Source organism: Suricata suricatta, chromosome 8 (assembly GCF_006229205.1).
Source record: "Suricata suricatta isolate VVHF042 chromosome 8, meerkat_22Aug2017_6uvM2_HiC, whole genome shotgun sequence".
NCBI lineage: Eukaryota > Metazoa > Chordata > Mammalia > Carnivora > Herpestidae > Suricata > Suricata suricatta.
The window spans coordinates 44,665,124-44,684,399 of record NC_043707.1 but is presented as its reverse complement, the minus strand read 5'-3'; the positions used below and the strand labels follow the sequence as shown (position 1 = coordinate 44,684,399).

Sequence of the window (19,276 nt, the reverse complement as noted above, 5' to 3'; positions counted from 1 at the left end):
AGTCCAATGGTCTTAGAATATAGTCCTTCTCCTTCTAGTACTTCAAATTCCAATAATTTCTATTCATATATTAATCAATGTAATCGCTCTCTGTGTACACGTACACACACACACACACACACACACACACACACACACAATCAGGAAACACAAAGAGTGATTTGCAACTTACAGCGAAACCACATTTTATCATTTTCTTATTAACTATTGCAAAGACAAGAAACCATTACCTACAGTATGAATTCATTAAACAGTATCGAAGCAAACAGAAAACAGGGAGAACCAGGCAGGCTAGGTTTTTCTACTGGAGTGCTTATTCTCATCCCTCTCTAGAAATGCAAGATATTTTAATGCTTTCAGATTTCATATATTTGATCAAAAATCTATATTTATTTTCCTATCAAAAATACACTAAAAATCCTCTGTTGTTTGATCTCAAACTACTTGGATTCCTTTGGAAAAAAAATAACACAGCACTGGCCAATGAAATAAGGTGTATATTAAAGTAAAGAAAATCTTGAACCACTTGGTCTCTAAGCCTTAAGAGTCTAATAAAGACAGTTTTTCCCCAGAGGTTATTTTTGCTATCAAGAAACTTGGGCATAGAGGAGTTAAGAAGAATCCAAAAATATACTGAAGAAATGTACTTGTTTAAAAAATCCTATTATGCCCTGAATGAATTAATGAATTAAATAAAAATTTTAGAAGCTGTTTCTTCCTCAAGTCAACTAGCATTTGGCGTGACCGAAGTTGGCTTGAATTAAAGACTTGGTGGGGCTTTGAATTAACATCAGATGCTAGTGCTCATCTCCACCCAGTCACCCTTTTATCCTCCGATGTGTCCCTGGAAATGGCATGTCATCCAGGCAATGCAACCTTTCGACAAAGGCGGATACATAATGAATCTTACATGATCGTTTCGTTATAAGGTCACTATGTTCCCCTCGTAGGATTTAATGCATTGAAACAACTTCATTACATAACACTCTGGGCAGCTATAAAAGTGTGAGCTTGGTCCCATACCAAAATTAGTTTCACTGAAAAGTACAGCTCTTATCTTTAGGCACAACTAAATTACAAAATGGGGCTGATAGGTATATCCTTTCATACTACCTTTATACCCTGGGACATCAACTGAACCAGAATCTCACTATATGTAGAATCTTGCTTGTGTTACATTAATGTGCTCATATGAATATAACAAAGGGACATTTTTTCAAAAATATTGTCTATAAGAAACTGTACACATCAACTGAATTCCTTTCAAATGGCAAAGTAGTTTGCAGCCTCTATTATCTATAGAGGAAATGATCTGGGCCAGATGCCAATCTGAGGTAGCCAAGTACACTTTCAAAAAAGAAAAGATGGCATATTTTTAATGACCGCTCCCAATGAAAAGATAACCCAACTCTGACCTAATAGTAGACTGGAGAAGATGAAGATAATTTTTCAGATTTTTAAAGCTCAAAGCTTAAGGGATTTAGAATAGTGCTGTTTGAGAGGAAGCTTAATACCAGACAACTGACCGGCTGTCTGGGTCTGATGACCTAGGGAACACGACAGGAAACTCTTACTAGATAAGCGTATACAAGGAGCTCAGCGGCTCTGGCCTCTGACGCAAAGCAAATGTGTCTATTACATGCAAAAGAGAAGAGCGCTTATGGAGGAAATGTGAAGCCCCTTTTTGTTTGTATGGAGCTAATACGACTACAGGGGAATTTCTCTGCCATTAAAGAAGAAGTTTCCTCTATCTCCACTAAACAATTAATTTGGGCAGAGAGGAATAGGAATAGGATCTTTGGAAGCACTGATCCCGAACAGTAGAACAGAGGAGTTCTACTTTTCCTTCTCTGAACTGCCAATGTACAGGGTAGATGGGGGGGGTGGGGAGGGGGTGTAGGAATCAAAAGGAATATGAAGACCTCCAGATGGAAATGATACTGGTTTGACCTTAATTCAAGAAGAAACGTCTAAAATGGCTAACAGATGCCTCTTGTTAAAGTGTAGCATTGGGGGAGGAGTAGGCCAGAAGAAATTCTGGACAAAGTAGGAAGGAGGTTCTCAGGGTTAGGATTTTTCACTAGCAGCTCTTGTCCCAAGAGAAGAAAAATGACTCAAAAGGTGCCAAGGACAAGAGGTGTGCCTGGTAGTACCCTCAAGTATATTTATTATCATTTAAAGACTGACCAAAACAACACCCTATAGAAGTTCCACTAGCATCTTGCATCCAAAGACATCAAAAGCCCTTTCTAAATGTTCTTAGGATACCTCTGTGGGGTAGGTATCATAATTCTGGTTCTTATTCATAAGCAAACTAAGGCACAAATAGAGCCTGAGTGGCAAATGCAATCAGGAATTTTGTTCACTGGAACAAACTTCCTCCATATTGATGTAGGCAACTCGAGAGACACTGTGAGGAAATGTCCTTAGAGGGAGTGGCTTTAAGAGCCAAACAAAATCCCACCTCTGGGAAGACCACACTCTCTAAAGGGTCACTAATTGGGGCACCTGGGTGGCTCAGCAGGCGGCTGACGTCGGCTCAGGTCATGATCTCGCGGTCTGTGAGTTCAAGCCCCACATCGCGCTCCGTGCTGACAGCTCAGAGCCTGGAGCCTGCTTTGGATTCTGTGTCTCTCTCTCTCTCTCTCTCTCTCTCTCTGTCTGCCCCTCCCCGGCTCATGCTCTATGTCTCTCTCAAAAAATAAATAAAACATTTAAAAAATGGTTTTTAAAGGGTCACTGATGGAGTCTAAGAGATACCTTTCACTTAAGACTACTAATAAATGCAGTCCTTTAAAATAAGGCAATCAAATCACACATGATTCTAGGAAAAAGGCAGAAGATACAGTCTTATTGCCCCCACTATTGAGACCAGAACAGTAGCAATCTTAACAAATCATAAATCCAAGGAACTTTAGTCCTTACAGCTTCATCTTCACGGGTGCAGTAAGATTCCAAGACCTGTATTTTGCTAATGATTTTGTTCCGATACATTTCCACATCCTTGATCCCAGACAATTCTCTTTTGTCATAACCAAATTATCTGCATAAAATGTGATGCCAGGACCTGAAGCAAACAGTGGATATATGGTCAGCACACACTAGTTCTACATATTCTGAGACAGTGAGGTACACCAAGAAAGCGTGCAATGTTAAAGAGAGGGCATGAACAAGACTGGTGGCTTGTCTAATGGAGAATCTAGTGTCCTTTCAGGAAACTGAAGATACTCAAAAGTTGCTCCCCAATTTCTGTTAACAACCTTCTAAAAATGAACATTTCCATTTGATACAAATATACAAATTTAAAATAAGTGTGCAGTTCGGAATGGCCTACCATTTTCAGATTGCTTATGTGCCAGAAAATATACAGTCAATAAAAAAATACCAGAGAGGTGGGGACAAAAGGCTCTCTGGATCTGAACAGCAAAAATGAATATCACTTCAATAGGTAGCAATTCGTGGAGAAAGTGACGTCCCTGGAAACCAGTAGCACTAGAAGATGGCAGGTCACAAGTCTGGTGATGGGGGGTAAGATGTACAGTAAGGCCCATTCTCCTGTGGAAGAAACAAAGAGACAGGAACATTAGGTAATAAAACCAATTCAAATGGGAATGGGAAAGAAAGGGACTCACAGTCAAGATGCGGCCTCCACGAAAGGTCTTGGTGTGTGGCCCAGAACAAGGCCCTCAGCCCTCAAAAACAGTTTCACTGGAGCCAGCCAGAGCCGGTGGAGGGTGGGCAGAGGTCATCAGGATGCTAATGTTTTTAAATAACATCATTACTTAATATTTAATTCTATATGCCAGACACTTTACCGGCACTTTTCTTTTGCTCTCCCTTTATATCCTCACGTAACGCCATGAGGCAGATAACATCCTCTTTTTACCGAAGGCGACCCTGAGGGTCACACAGCTTGCAGAACTCACCTAAGGTCACCCAGTAGCAACCAGAGGAGTCTGGATTTACATCCTTGTCTATTCAAATCTAATGCACAGATTACTTGCTTAGGCCGCACTGTCTTACTATGTGCTGAATCTTAATATTGAATGATGGTACAAAACAAAAGTGTAGAGGGCAAATTTTCTGACTTCATTTTGGCTAGTTTTATCTTCATAAAAAATGAAGACCGTTCACTTTCTGGTAGACGGACCTTTGATTATATTTATGGGACTTAGGATTCATTTCTCATGTCTAAGGAAAGCATTTGACAAAAAACATGTTTTTCAGTAAATCATAAACAGAAATGCTCAGCATTAATGTAGTTAATAATTAGGAGAGCAGAATGAGGGACAGGTGAAAACAGCATTGCTTTATGGTACGTTTCCATTATCAGTTATGATGGAGCATTAAATCTACCCAGTTTTGAACACAGTAGGTGGCTATGTGTTACCTGATTAAGCGAATTAAGAGCTGTCATCTTTAAAGCAGATGCTCTGGAGCAAGAATTGATCCTGGGACCACTGCCCGGAAAACAAGAGAATTTCTACAAAAACTTACTTTCTGATTATAGATCTGACCAGATAGTAAAAAGATGTTTAAAAATTAGGTAGAAACAGATCCTAGGATTGGCTGCATTTCAGATTATTTGAAAAGACAATTAATGAAAGGCTTTTTGTTTTTGTTTTGTATTTTAGAACTGCCTTTCACGATCTGTTATACTTAGCCCTCCTATATCCCCAGTGCGCACGGAAACTATGCTTCCGAAACACGTCTCAACAGAGAAATTTACTTTGAAGTTCATCTAAAAAGAAATGGTTCACTATCCATCTTTAAGATTTCTCCATTCCATTCTACTACCGTATATTTTTTTTTTGGTTTCTTATATCCACATTAAATTGTGATAAAGTAAGAAAGGCAAATCTAATTCTTAATGCTATAAAATAGAGCTTTTTACATTAGTCTCATGCTGTGCAGGAGACTGGCGAGCAATCTATTTTCTCTATTTCTGGAAACAGTCATAGAACTTTGAAGAACTGTTGCCAGGTCAATTTGTATACTCTCTTCTTTGACTAGATTTATAAGAGTGCTGAGCTCCTTTTCTGAAATTGTCTCTGTGCCATTCTGATACAGATAAAAATCACCTATTTTCAAAGGTTCCTTTCATTCCCATAAAACTTATGGCACTGTTCTAAGTCACACAAGACCCAGAAAATAGAAACCTGCCAACAACAAACGCCACATCACACCTACTACGTGCAAGGCACAACTGAACATGTTAGTAAATTAACCAGCTCCACACTTATTTCCTTTTCTCTGATTATACTTCTAATTCTTCCTAGCAAGGGAAAATATTTCCTTACAATGTAATATCCAACAACCTATTGGATCTCCCTCTCAATGTTCCACGGGCCACCTCAAACCTAAGGTCACAACTGAGCAAACACACCACCTTGTCTCTCCTCTCCCACTCCAACACTGTCCCCCCCCACCCCCATGCTCTCCTTCCAAACTGCCTCTCTGGGGTGGTGACCACACCATCTACCAAGTCTCCCACGGCAGAAGTTCTTAGGCATCCTTAGGCTTCCTTCCTCTTCCATCTCCCTGAATGGCCTACTCAGTTACCAAATGTTGGAGGGTTTATTTCCCAAAATGTCTACTTCGAAATCTAAGATCAAGTGCTTGCCATGATCACTACCACTGCCCTAGCTCTAGTCTCATTTCTCCTCCGACTTGTCTCCCTGCCTCTAGGGTTATCCTTCTCCAGTCACGTTCTTCGCTGTTTCTTTGGTGATGGTTCTAAACTGAAATTAATGGCAGTTGTCCCTTGTAAAATGCTTCCACTGACCACAAAGCCACAGTGCTACAAATAACACGTATCTAGTGACCTGCCCTCTGTCAGCCCCCTCTACACCATCTCCTGAGATCTTCCTTTGTTTCTTCCCATTTTTTATTCTTCTCTTTGGCCTTTATATGTAGATGGCCTAATATCTCAATTTTAGAAAGCTCTAGTATAGGCACATAGAGATGATCCAATGACCCCAGTGTTAGATTATAGGTTATTTTATTAAATTTTAATTAATCACATCATTAATTAGGCCTGCATTTGATATACAAAAAAGAAGAAAAACCTAAAACAAGCACATAAAACAGACAAAACCAAGCTTGAATGTGGTGCTGATGTTTAATGAAAGTCTGTTTTATATGCTCTTAAGATTACAGAAAACATCTTGGCTTAAAAAACAGTCATTTGGGTTTTCTGACCAGTGTAATCCAACGTGTATGTTCTACACTAAAGATAAATTATAAATCCAGACACTAGCTTTGAAATGTCATTCCAAATTTTTGATCTCAAAAATGTCTTTTAGTATCTTTCCTTTTATTTCCTGCTACCCATTTTTTTCAATATTAAGAAGAGTGATACACAGTTCAAAAGAATAACAATAAGGTTATTTTCTGCTCCAGCAATCTGCATGAACACGAAGTGATATTCGTTCCCCGCCCTTTCATATACTCAATAATCTTCCTATGATCCAGCTACTCCAATTACAAATCTTCTCTGTACAAAAGCCAAACGTGAAATTTTATTAGCCATTAGAACACATTAAATACTTTGCTCTTCACATAAAGGAAGACAGACATTATAGCTGAAGGTAAAGAAAGGGTAGAGAGAAAATATCTTGTAGAATATTTATTTAGGTGTATACATGCTATACAAAAACTGGGGAAGAACAATTCATTTGAAGCTTAATATAACCTTCAAATATATTCCCTGATTCATGCATAAAGTTTGGTAATCAGCAATGGTTAATTAAGGAGAGTGATGATCTTTTTGGCCAAGCATGTTACTTTTGTTTTGCTTTTAGCTACTAAAGTGGCAGTGAGAATAAACAAAATGAGATAGAGATTTAATGAAACTCAAGAGTAGCCCTTTATTAGTGTTTAAGTAATATATTCATAAATGCGATAAGTAACAATAATACTGATATTGTTGCTTGATGCTCTTAAAAACATTATACAAACTTTTAGCAAAATGAAACTTTTAGTAGGGTAAAGGCTAGTTAAGATAGGCTACCTTATTTGAATCAATTTTAAAAATGTCAGACACCAACAGATTCCTCTAACCCTACTTAGGTAGATAAAAAGCTACTCAATCTTAAGAAAAGTCGGCAGAGGTGATAGAAAACTGACAATAGAAGCAAGGGTTGGCTTCTATCTCCCACTGAGAAGTTTATTGGGGAAAAAGCCCTTGCTCAGGACAAAGCGTCTTCCTAGTTACTGCAGGAAGAGGATGTTGAATGATACTATCGAGTTTACTAAATCAGACGAATTGTGTTACTACCATCTTGCAATAAAAGGGTGTGTGCTCATAGGCAGTGCCCTATAGAGTAGTCAGGATACTAGACCAGGTGAGGGAGAGCTCCTGGAACTTCTTACCCTGGCATCATATTCAAGGACAAAAGGAGGAAAGTCAATCTGTTCTGGTGATATGGCAGCAAACAGCTGGTGGAGGCTGTCCACGTGGTGGATTTTGTCCTTCAGTCCTGAGACAGAGAAGGTGGTAAAAAACCATGTTGATACCTGATTAACAGAAGAGAAAAACAATTTAAGCCGGAGGCCAGAGTTGGGAAGCAAAACATGATTTTGAAAAGTTATACTAGATAGAAACTGAAACTAACGTCAGAAAAAGCTTAGAATGAGCAATGTTTTTCAAAGTGCAGGTTGCAGTTCATCAGTGAATTATGCGATTAGTTTAGTGGACCATGAACAGAGTTAAAAACAACCGCAATACAAAGGAAACACGCTACAGTAACAATTACTAGGCAACGTGATAAGGGGCAAGCAAAGTGTTGCTGAAACTTTTGTTTCCTGTCAAGTGTCTGTAGGTGTCTAGGTGTGTAGTGTTGTCACGTAATATATGCTTCTCAGCGTGGGTTGTGGGCAAAAAACCCTGAACTATTTGGCAGAATAATTGATTCAGTGGTACTCTGAAAATAGTTAACATTTCCAAATCTCATAAACTCTTCATTTTTTCAAATGAGACTGCAAAGAGAATTGTTGCCAATATTTGATACATTTATTTTTTACTTGACATTTGGCATGCAATCTTTCTTAGTTGATCAAAGTGAATCCTGAATGTGAAGCCACCTTTGCTTATTTCACTTTACAACCTGCAGCTCCTCTGTAAGAGCTAGTCTGTAAAATTTGTTGGTCCTAAAGAAAGAAAAATGAACAGCAACCAGCAGCGACATGAACTAGGCAACAGCTAGAACTCACAAGTCATTGTTCATCTCTCTGAATTGCCAATTTAAAAATTTTTTAAAAATATTTTATTTATTTTTGAGAGAGAGAGAGAGACAGCATGGGCAGGGGAGGGTCAGAGGGAGAGGAAAATCCAGAATCCGAAGCAGGCTCCAGGCTCTGAGCTAGCAGTCAGCACAGAGCCTGAGGCCAGGCTTGAACCCACAAACTGTGAGATCATGACCTGAGCGGAAGCCAGACACTCAACCGACTGAGCCACCCAGGTGCCCCTCTGAATTGGCAATTTAATCATCATGTTTACCAAAGGCTTCCACAACAGCTCTGTGAGGTAGGTACAATAGTGTCGCTGTCCCCATTTTATTTACAGAAGGAAACGTGCATATGGATGTGTGTGCGGGCACAGCACGCTACAAACGTACAGCTGGGCACACTATAAATACACGACACTTCAGTATCTGCCACTGATGCCAATCATTCTGTTAATTTCTTTTGGAAACTCTTACCACATTTTCCACAGGTTCTTTAAACCTTTCACATATTTCAGGCCCCTAATCTGATACACCTTCTTTACACTTTCTTCCAAGAAAAGGCATGAAAGAACATAGACAACACTGCACTGACTAATTAGGACCCTGTCCAAATTTGCAGAACTTGGAAGAGACTCATTTCAATCATTATTTCTGCCTTCCAGTTCCAGATTATCCCTTCTACTAAGTTCTTAATATCAGAAATTTACATTGCATTTAGAGCACTTATTCCTGCTTCCGAGGACTTCAGTTTCTTACGTCCATTTCTAGAATTTCCCTAGTACTTGGCAGACAACCACAGAATTAACAGTCTAATGTTTTTTGAGACACAGACAGAACCAGCATCCTCCAAGTATTTGATAAATAATGAATAAATAAAGATAGGACTTATTTTACAATGATTTTTATAGCTTGAGACGCTATTCTATTTTGGCTACACTACTAAGGACTGGCATAAGGCCTCAAATATTAACATTAGCCTCCCCCCTGCAATCTTACCAAGTTTACTGAAAGGGGGGTGATAGAGGGGAGGGGAGGCATTTGGCTTTGCTAGAACTAGGGGAGTTAATTTAAATAAAATTGAATCGTCACTTCACTACATACCCCAAATCAGTTTTTGACATCAGTTTCCTTGAAGCACATGCTGTTATATATCTCATGAATAAAAACTTCTGCAAACTAGGTTAGTGAAACTTACAGATTAGGAGAAGCTCTCAGACTGGCCACAGAGGTAGCTAATAAACCAGTAAGAGCTATAGAAAGGTCAAAGACATTTCACAGATTCCAGAAAGAGCTTAAGAAAATTAGAAGATTGTAAAGTCTGAACAGAGAAGAACCTGAAGGCTGTGCTAAGAGATTAAGCATTTATGCAAGGCGTAAATATCTACTGGTCATCCGTGTGCTAAGCACTGAGTTGTAGGTGATGCAGGATAACAGTGATAGAGCCACTCCTCTAAAGGGAGCTTAGATTCTAGCAGAGAAGCTAGAGTCTAAGTATGAGACTACCAACTATAGCCATGGCAAAATGCACAGACTGCAATGAATGGCCCACAGAAAAATGGGAATACCTATGTGTGCAAGGAGCCCCAGCCACTTGGAAAAAGGGAGAAACATACATAAAGACCTATGCAGAAGACTTCTGTGCCACTATTCTCTTGCCTCAAAATCTTTGTACATGCTGCTTTTATAGTCCTGACCCTCCTTCCCTCAAGACTTTGCTTGGCTAATTGTTCTTCAGAGCTCAGATCAAAATTCACCCCAACAAAGAGGCTTTCTTTTACCACACTCCACTCAACACTGGAAAAGGAGCTTCCTTCTAAATGTTCCAACAACACTTTGTTTACTCATGTCGCTGCACAACTCGCAATAGTTTTATACTGTCTGATTCTCTAAATAGACTGTAAACTCCCTAATGTGGGGAATGTCTTATTCAATACTGTATTCATAGCATCCGATTAATGCCCAACTGAGAAAGCAAGGAATTTAATGTGTTGGAAGAATTAACAAATGGGGTTCCTGAGCTTATTACTTTTATACTGTTTAGGGACGGTTTAATATTTCTTGATTCTACAATAAAAATATATTGTCCTTTAATCGGTGCTTCAGTTTCTTCATCTATAAAATGAGCAAGTTAGACTTCAATGATCTTTGAGGTCCCTCTTAACTGCACAGTTCTATGAAAGCACTCTAGCATATGCCACCATACCAACATGGGGGGTGGAGGTAAACTCAAAGAGAAGGCTGGGATCTGTGAAGAAGAAACACATTTCTCTGTCGCACTTTCTGCCATTACCTCCTTCACACCCACCAGGTATCAGCAAGAGAAAATTACTCAAAGTAGACTGGAGTAGAAACTCAGTTAAAAGTTTTCTGTTCAGGGACACTCAAGGGCATTGTCTTTCCTTTTAAAAATTTTAGTTTTATATAGCTTAACTTTTAATTTTCAATTATTTATAAGTCATATGTTTATGTAGACCAATTTGTATTACTTAATACCTGGTATTTAAACTTTTTAAATTTGTTTGTTTTTATTTATTTTTGAGAGACAGAGAGAGACAGCACGAGCAGGGAAGGGTCAGAGAAAGAGAAAGAGACACAGAATCTGAAGATAGGCTCTGGGCTCTGAGCTAGTTTTCAGCACAAAGCCTGATGTGGGGCTTGAACCTGCGAACCACGAGATCATGACCTGAGCCGAAGTCGGACACATAACTGAATGAGCCACCCAGGCGCCCCTAATATCTGCTATTTTAACAAACTGAAGAAAATGTAAGACTTGAAAAAGGACTGCTTTGGTATTTTGTGAATGCCAGAAATTCTTTCACCCAATTATTCATAAATGCAAAGCCAAGAAACACAGAATCACAAAGCAATATAAACCGGAAGACTGTTTACACACATATGTGCTAAAGTAATCAATTGAGCCAGAATCAATGGTGGGTTTAAATTGTGTTAGTTTGCCTTGTATTAGTAAACTTCAAAGAAGAAAAAGAGTACTGACTTATATGAGCAGTCATTTATTACCACTTTGGGTGGAGTGGCCTGGAAAAGATCTGAGGAGTATCAAAATCAGAACAATGCGATTCGATTGTTTTATTAGCCCTTGATTTCATCTTATTATTTTATAATTACAAACACCCCATTTAGAGTTCTTGACTTATAAAATAATGGTGGGTTTCATTACACATGGGTTTTAGCCTCTTGATCCTAATTTTCCCCAACCCAAAATGTTATGAAGAGGTAACATAACATTTTTCACTTTATACATCTGGTCTTTAGCCTCTGCCCAGCCTGCCACTGCCTCCTATCTGAAACGGTTCCAATGTGTGACAGCCAAGGCTGGTGGCTCTAACACTGAAATTTCTGGTAATCTGTTTCTATCAAAGTCGCAGGATGGATAGCTATTTCTAGACTTTGTGTGTGGAGGAGGAGGGATTAAAGCCATAGCTCAGCAAACAGTGGCTACATATTTTTTTTGTAAGTCTGGCATAAAGAAACACTATTCCGGTAAGTCTGAATTTGTAACAAACGAAAAGAAAATTATGAACATGTTCAAACAGCCACTAACACTGAAGGATTTGACAGTGCACACCAGCCTAGCCACCATCAATCATGAACACTTTCCTTATGTTTTCTCTAGCACGTATTCGTCCATCCGTTTATCCATCTGTTGACCTATCCTACTTTTTCTGCATTTCCAAGTAAACAACAGACATCAAGAAGCTGTCCTCAAGTACAGCATTCATTTCTTTAACTACAGTTCAATGTTCACTCAGTTTCTTTGCTATAAAATTTACAGTCGATGAAGTGCATGGATTTTGAGTGTACTTTTACTGTTTAGCCAAATGCACACACTGGAGAAGCAAAAACTCCTCTAGTACGTCAGAGAACATTTGCGTCACCCCAGAAGATTCCCTCACACTCCTCTTCCCTGAGGGCCCTCTCCACAAGGCAAACAATGTTCTGATTTTTTTCTACCATGGATTAGTTTGGTCTGCTCTAGAATTTCATATAAATGGATTCATACAGTACAGTTTTTACGTAAGGGTTCTCCTATCCGGCTTAATGTTTTTAAGATTCGGGCGTATGGTTTTGTCTATCGGTAGTGTGCTCTCTTTCACTGCCAAGGAACACTGCATTACGAGAATATACTAGAGCTTAATTATCCATAATCCTATTGATGGGTGCCTGGCTGTTTCTAGTCTTTGGCTGCAATGACTAAAGCTGCGATGAACATTCTTATAGAAGTCTTCTTTGGCACATATGGTTTCATTTCATTTGGGTAGATACTTAGTGGCACTGATGGGTCACAGGCTAGGTATATATTTAGTTTACAAAAAATCTTCATAACTCTTCTCAAAGCCTGATTTCCAACTCCCTCTTATGATGGAGAATTCCAGCTGCTTCGCATCACTGGCAATATTTGGAACTGCCAGTCTTCCCAATTTTAGATATTCTGGTGGCAGGGTAGTGGTATTTCACTGCAGTTTAAAAATAACATATCTTTTAAAATGTAGCTGATATATAATAAACAGCACATATTTGAAGTATACGACTTGTTAGGTAGTTATATACTCATACACCCATAAAACCATTACCATAGTCAAGAAAGAGAACACAGCCGTCAGTCCCAGAGGTTCTCGGTCCTTCGTCGCTCCCCTCTACCGCCCCTCCCCCTCCTCCCTGTCCGCAGGTAATCCCTGCTCTCCTTTCCGAAATTACATAGTTGTTTGTATGCTCTAGCATTTTATACAAATGAAATTATACAGCATGGGTACTTGTCTGGCCTCTTCACTCAGCATTACTATTTTGAGATTCATTTGTGTTGTGGTGCCTTATCAACAATTCATCCTTTCTCGTTGCTGAGTAGTATTCTAGTGTGTGGATTTAGCAGTTTGGCTATCAGTTCTCCCAGTGATGGGCCTAGGGAGTCATTTCTAGTTCTGGGCTACAATACAGCCTCCATGAATGTTGTCTACAAGTCTTTGTGTAGAGATATTTTCACTTGTCTCAGGTAAATACTAGGAGTGGAGAGGCTGGATCACATGGTAGGTGCCCACTAACTTTTTAAATAAACCGCCAGATTGCATGTTGCAAAGATTCTGCAACGTTTTATACTCACACCAGCCGTGCGGCAGAATACACGTTCCTCCAGTCTCACCAGCACCTGGTGTGCTCAGTCTTTTGAGTTATAGCCAGGAGTGGGATGATACCTCATTTTTATTTACTGTGCACCTTTCCAGTGACCAATTACATTAAACATCTTTTTGTGTGCTTATCTGCCATCTACATATTTTCTTTGAGACATGTTTGCACAAATCTCTTGCCCATTTCTAAGTTGAGTTTTTCCTTATTAGTGATTTCTGAGATTTCTTTATTCTGAAGAGAAATCCTTTATCAGATAAATCCGTATTTACAAAGATTTTTCTCTCAGGCTGCGGCTTCTCCTTTCACTATCTGAACCATTTTTAAAAAGGCAGAAGTTTTTAAATTTGATGAAGTCCAATTTCTTTTACGGATTGGGTTTTGGTGTTGTATCTAAGAAATCTTTGCTTTACTCAAGGTCACAAAGCTTTTTCTATTTTCTTTTTAGAAGTTTAATATTTTTACATTTTATCGTTTAGGTCTTTGACCCACTTCCAGTTAATACTGTATGTGATGCAAGACAAGAATCGAAGTTGTGGTTTGTGCTCACACACGGACGTCTAATTGTTTCAGTGCCATCTGCTGGAGAGAGCGCTCCTGCTCCACCGATCTGACCTCGAACTGTTTTCAAAAGCCAGTTATCTCCATTCACACGAGGACTCGCTGTTCTGCTCCGCTGATCTCTGGGTCTGTCTTTATGCCTGATACCTCGCACGGTCATGAGTATTGCAGTTTTACATTAAGCTTTGAAAGCAGGGAGCATTGGAACTCTAACTTTGATTTTCTTTTAAAATCATTTTGGCTCTATTAAAAAAAGGGGGGGGGGCACCTGGGTGACTCAGTCAGTTAAGCATCCAGCTTCAGGTCAGCTCATGACCTCCAAGTTTGTGGGTTTGAGCCCCGTGTCGGGCTTTGTGTTGACAGCTTGGAACCTGGAGTCTCTTTCTGATTCTGTGTCTTCCTCTCTTTCTCTGACCCTCCACCACTCACACACACTCTCTCTCTCTCTCTCTCTCTCTCAAAAATAAATAAACATCAAAAAAAATAAAATCACTTTGGCTCTTTTATGTTCTTTGCATTTTTGTCAGCCAATTTCTACAAAAAAGCTTGCTGAACTTTTGATTGGCAATGAATCTGCATACTTAGCAAGCACTAAGTATTTAACAATGTTCCTTCTAGTCCCCAAATAGACCATGTCTTCCTTTATCTATGCCTTTCTCTCATGTTTTGCAGTGTACATAACTTGTACAGTACATGAGTCTTTCACATCTTTTGCCATATTTATCCATAAGCACTTAATATTTTTTATGCTAGTATAAATAATATTACTTTTTAAATTTCAACAGGATTATTTGTTGCTAACACACACAACTGATTTTTGAATACTGATCTCAAACCCTGAAGCCCTGATAAAACTTCATTATTAATTTTACTAGTGTTTCTGAGGATCCCACAGAGTCTTCTACATAGATGCTCATGTCATCTGTGAATAAAGATGGTGTTATCTACTCCTCTCTATATCTAGAGGCATTCTGTTTCTTTTTCTTGCCGTATTACACTGGTTAGAACCTCTGGTACAATAATGAATAGAAGTGGGGATGGCAGACATTCTTGCAAAGACATGCAAAAAACCAAGCTAATCTTCAGTCTCCATTAGAGAAAAATGTCAGTAGCTACTGGGTAGACAAAATATAAATAAATGATGAGATGTGGGGAAATAGTCAAGTGATATCTTTAAGTACTACAGAAAGAAACAACTTAGCCACCCAGTAAGCATAACAAAATAGTAGGAATGTTGATACAACAGATGTTACCTGATAAGACCATGTAATCAGAACTTTACTGAACAAAAAAAGAGCAGGAAAAGCCTTTCATTTAACTGAATGTTCCAATACTACTTTCTTTTCTTTTCTTTTTTTTAAAGCCTGGCCAAACAGAATTCTCATAAGCATTTAATTAGCATGTACTATGCTATTCTAACACTGGGGAAACCAAAAGAAAATTTGCAATTTTTAAAAGAATTACTTAAAATATTTCAAGCAAATTTTTAAATGTTTATTTTTTAAGAGACAGAGCACTAGCGGGGGAGGGGCAGAGAGCTGTCAACAAGCAGAGAGCCCACATGGGGCTCGAATTCAGGAACTGAACCATGGTGAAGTAGGATGCTTAACTGATTGAGCCACCCAGGCTCCCCTTTCATGCAAATTTTAAGATAAGAATTCAACGATTCTGTAAACAATGAGAAATCACAGTGAAAAACATATCTCACTGAAGTCTTCATTCATCTCTTTTTACTATGAAGTGCAATGAGGACTTTTCACTACGCATCTTACTTTATTTCTCCACAGTGCCTTAAAATAATGACTACTGGCGTTGTTGATGCTTTTCCTGTCCATTCGTCTATCCTGGCAGCCAGATGATGTTTAGATTACCTCTCCTTGGTCTCCTTTCTTGATCCCAGGGCTCTGACTTTCGTTGTCTTCTTTGTGATTTTACTCACTAACATATTTAAAGAGCTAAAGCCCTATTTACTTGATGGAGACTCAAATATATATCCTAGTCCATGACCCCCTTTATCTGATGACAGCTGGCAGTCATGGATGACACCGTCCTTTCTCTTATCCCTACTCATTTAACAGATAAATCAATCCTCGGTTTTATGCTGAAGTAAATCCTATTTTCTTCAATCCCCACTGGATATAGTCAGATTTTTTTTTCTTTGCCTAGACCTGAGTTTGGCCAACTTTCGCAAAGCACTCCACAGTAAATATTTTAGGCTTCTTACATCAACACTGTAAGACAATATCCTTAGGCGGGCCTGAGGAAACAGCGGTGTGCTATGCTGGAGGCAGGGCACTATGGACGTGGTCGAGGAGGCAGCTGAGTCCTTTCAGATACAAGATGGCAGTGGGATGTACGAAATTAGGGGCAGCAGGACTAATGGCACAGGCATGGATTTGGACAGTCGTGCACACACAGAACTGATGTAATATGATGTGTTCCTGGTTCCTGTTTTTGGCACCTGAAGGGCAGGGGTCCCACTGACGAGGATAGGAAATATAAATAGCATTTTGGGAGTGAGTAGGGGAACACAGGAGTTATCCTGTGTTTAAAATATTGAACTTCAGGGGCCTTTAAGACATCTAAGTGAAGATATCTAATCAACAGTTCAACATGCATGTCTAAGCACAGGAACGAGGAGGAGGAGGCGGATGACGATGATGAGGGTGGTAGTTAACACTTACTGAGTGTATATTATAGGTCAGGTAAAATTTTAAGCATTTTGCATGTAATATCTAATATTATCCTCCCAATAACCCTACAAGGTGAAGGTAACCCTTCATTTTTATACAAGATGAAATTAAAGCACAGAGGTCCCACTACCTGTCGGAGATGACCAACTGGTAGACGAGAGAGCTGGGATCAGACCCGGAGTCTTGGACTCATGCGTTGCACCGCAGGCTCTACTGCCTCCTCTGACCTGTATTGGGGACTGCATATACTCGAGGGTTGCTGAAGACAGAGGAATGAATCAAGGTACAGAAGGGAAGAGAAGGACGAGGGGTTGGGGACACTAACACTCCAAGGATGAGCAGAGACAGGGAGCAGCACAGGAGATGGAGAAGGAGCAGCTCAATACTCAGCAAGGTACGTTTTAAGAAAGCCAAGACCTAGCGTTTCAAGAAGGGACCGGCTGGGATGAAGGCTGCAGGGAAAACAGGTAGGATGCAGGTGACAGTGACTCTGCTGTGAGTGGCTGTAGTTGCCCGTGTGGAATCTGAACCAGATGGGAGTAATTTTAGGTGGATAAAAAAACGGAGACAAGGAGCATGGAATGTAGGTCACACTAGAAAATTCTGGTTGTGAAAGGGAGGAGATAGAAGTGGAGGCATTAGTGTGTTTAAAAGTTGATGAGTTACATCCAGAAAAATGGGAGGAGAAAGAAAAACTGCCGAAGAGAATTCCTGAAGAAATGGAAATGTGTTGTGTAATTAGGAGTGGGGGCTCTACAATTAAAATGTCTAGATTCAAATCTAGCCTGCACTACTTATGAGCTGCTTACCTCGGAAAATTTATTTAACCTCTCAAAGCATCAATGTCCTTGCCTGGAAAATGGGCACAATGCTACCATCTACTTCACAGATACAAGGCTTAAACAAGAGAATGCGTGGGAAGAGCTGACACACAGGAAGTGCTGGAAACATTAGCTCTTATTACTCTGGGAACCAGACCACAGGTAGAGGAGCTGCCCTTCATGAAGAAGCAATGACGTTTTTTGTGACAGAAAAGGAAGAAATGATAGAAACAGATGCCAGGTAAGTTTGGGTGGGAGGGAGAGGACAGGAAGCTTTTTACTGACGTTTTTCATGTTCTTGGTCAAGACCAAGGCAAGGCCAACTGCCGGAATGAAAAGCTGCTTGAGGAGAAGAGGAGAGCCTTGCTGGGACACCATCCAGGGAAATACCAGGGGGGCCTTAGCAGTGAAAGCTCCGTGTCTGCTTCGAGGCCCCAAATCACACAGCTCTAAGACGTCTCCATCTGTGTCCAGCAGCCCAGATACGGGAGTGAAGAAAGCAGGGTGAGGAGATATCTCACGACCGGGTTTGGATGAACAAGCATGATGAATGAGTAAGGGGTGGCAGGTTATTGTAGGCATTAACAGCAATGACTGAAGTGATAGAGCGTGGGGTTCAGGCTGGACAGGGAAGAAAATAAAGACCCCCAACGCCCCCCCCCCCAAAGATGATATTTTTAGAAAAAATAAAAGAACCAAGGGAATGTATGTGTTGATGAAGTCAAGATTCAGGATTAGATATCAGGGATATTAGGGATTTAATTATGAGCAAGATAGCTATAATCTAGCTCTCATGAATCCTGCAGGCTAGCATAAAGTAGAAAATTAAACAATTAACTGGAATTAAAAACTAAAATGTTAAGAGGGGGTACAATGCAGGTGTATCTACTAGTTGGCGGAATTGGTCAGGGAAGGCTTTCTGTGGAAAGTAACGACTGAGCAGAGATCTGAGGGACAAACAGAAGTTAGCACGAGAAGTGTATTCTGCATCGAGAGCATGCGTAGAGTCCAAATGAACACAGCACGAAGAGGCAAGAACTGAGAGGCGTTGCCTACAAAGACAGTAGAGTTAACAGGGGACCATGGCATTAGGGTCACAACTGAAAATCACTTAAAAGGAACAGGAGACAAATTAACAGTCACAGTGGGGATAGGGAGAACTAAGATGCTGAAATGTATCTTAAAATGCTGGCATGCAGTGCACTCACACTTAAGATTTAGCTAAAGAGAAACATACTGTACCTTTGAACGAAATGTTGGATGAACGAAATAAACAGCCTTCAAATTCCTCTTGTATCTGATGCGAAATAGAGACAAGGGTCAGTATGTCATGGTATGGACAATTAACTCCTTGCTAGAATACAGAAATGTATTTACAAAGGAAAAAAACTTAAAAAGAGCTCTAGTTTACATATTGGATTTTAGGTGAAATGTTAACAAATAATTCAGAGAACATTTCATTGTTTAAGGAATCTGTTTTGCAGAAGATATTGCTTCCCTTGGCTGTGACAGAGCCCTACAGGTAGAACAAAGTAAAGTCATACCTAACAAAAAGTTATCGTGTGCCATTTTTTTATACTGTGCTAGAATCTCTGAGATCAGATCATGAATTATAAAATTCATGGGTCACTGGGTCAAATGAAATATTTTTAAATGTATTTTGAGAAGAGTCACACACCTTATTAATAGAAGGTAGTATTTTTGTTATCTTATATACTAAGATCGATAATGATCTCAACGCTTTCACAAGATGTTTAAAAGCAGCAAAGAGTTTACATATGAATTTGCTTAAATGCAAATACACTGGAGTTAAGGAGGGCCTCCTAATATTAAA

At 39.6% G+C, this 19,276-nt stretch overlaps 1 protein-coding gene across 3 annotated transcripts in view; it reads right to left on the bottom strand.

Moving 5' to 3' along the window:
* Positions 1-2,822: 2,822 nt before the first annotated feature.
* The window catches only part of GDAP2 (ganglioside induced differentiation associated protein 2), a 58,267-nt gene continuing 41,813 nt past the window's right edge, over positions 2,823-19,276 (bottom strand). For 2 of the 3 annotated variants that reach the window (XM_029946581.1, XM_029946582.1), the window contains 3 exons: positions 18,685-18,739; positions 7,375-7,518; positions 2,823-3,555 (listed from right to left, as the gene is read on the bottom strand). In XM_029946581.1, coding sequence (XP_029802441.1) covers positions 3,508-3,555; positions 7,375-7,518; positions 18,685-18,739 — 247 coding nt within the window. In that variant the 3' untranslated portion in view covers positions 2,823-3,507. Of the gene's footprint in view, positions 3,556-7,374; positions 7,519-18,684; positions 18,740-19,276 lie in introns of those variants that run through there. The other variant, XM_029946583.1, reaches the window with a different exon arrangement.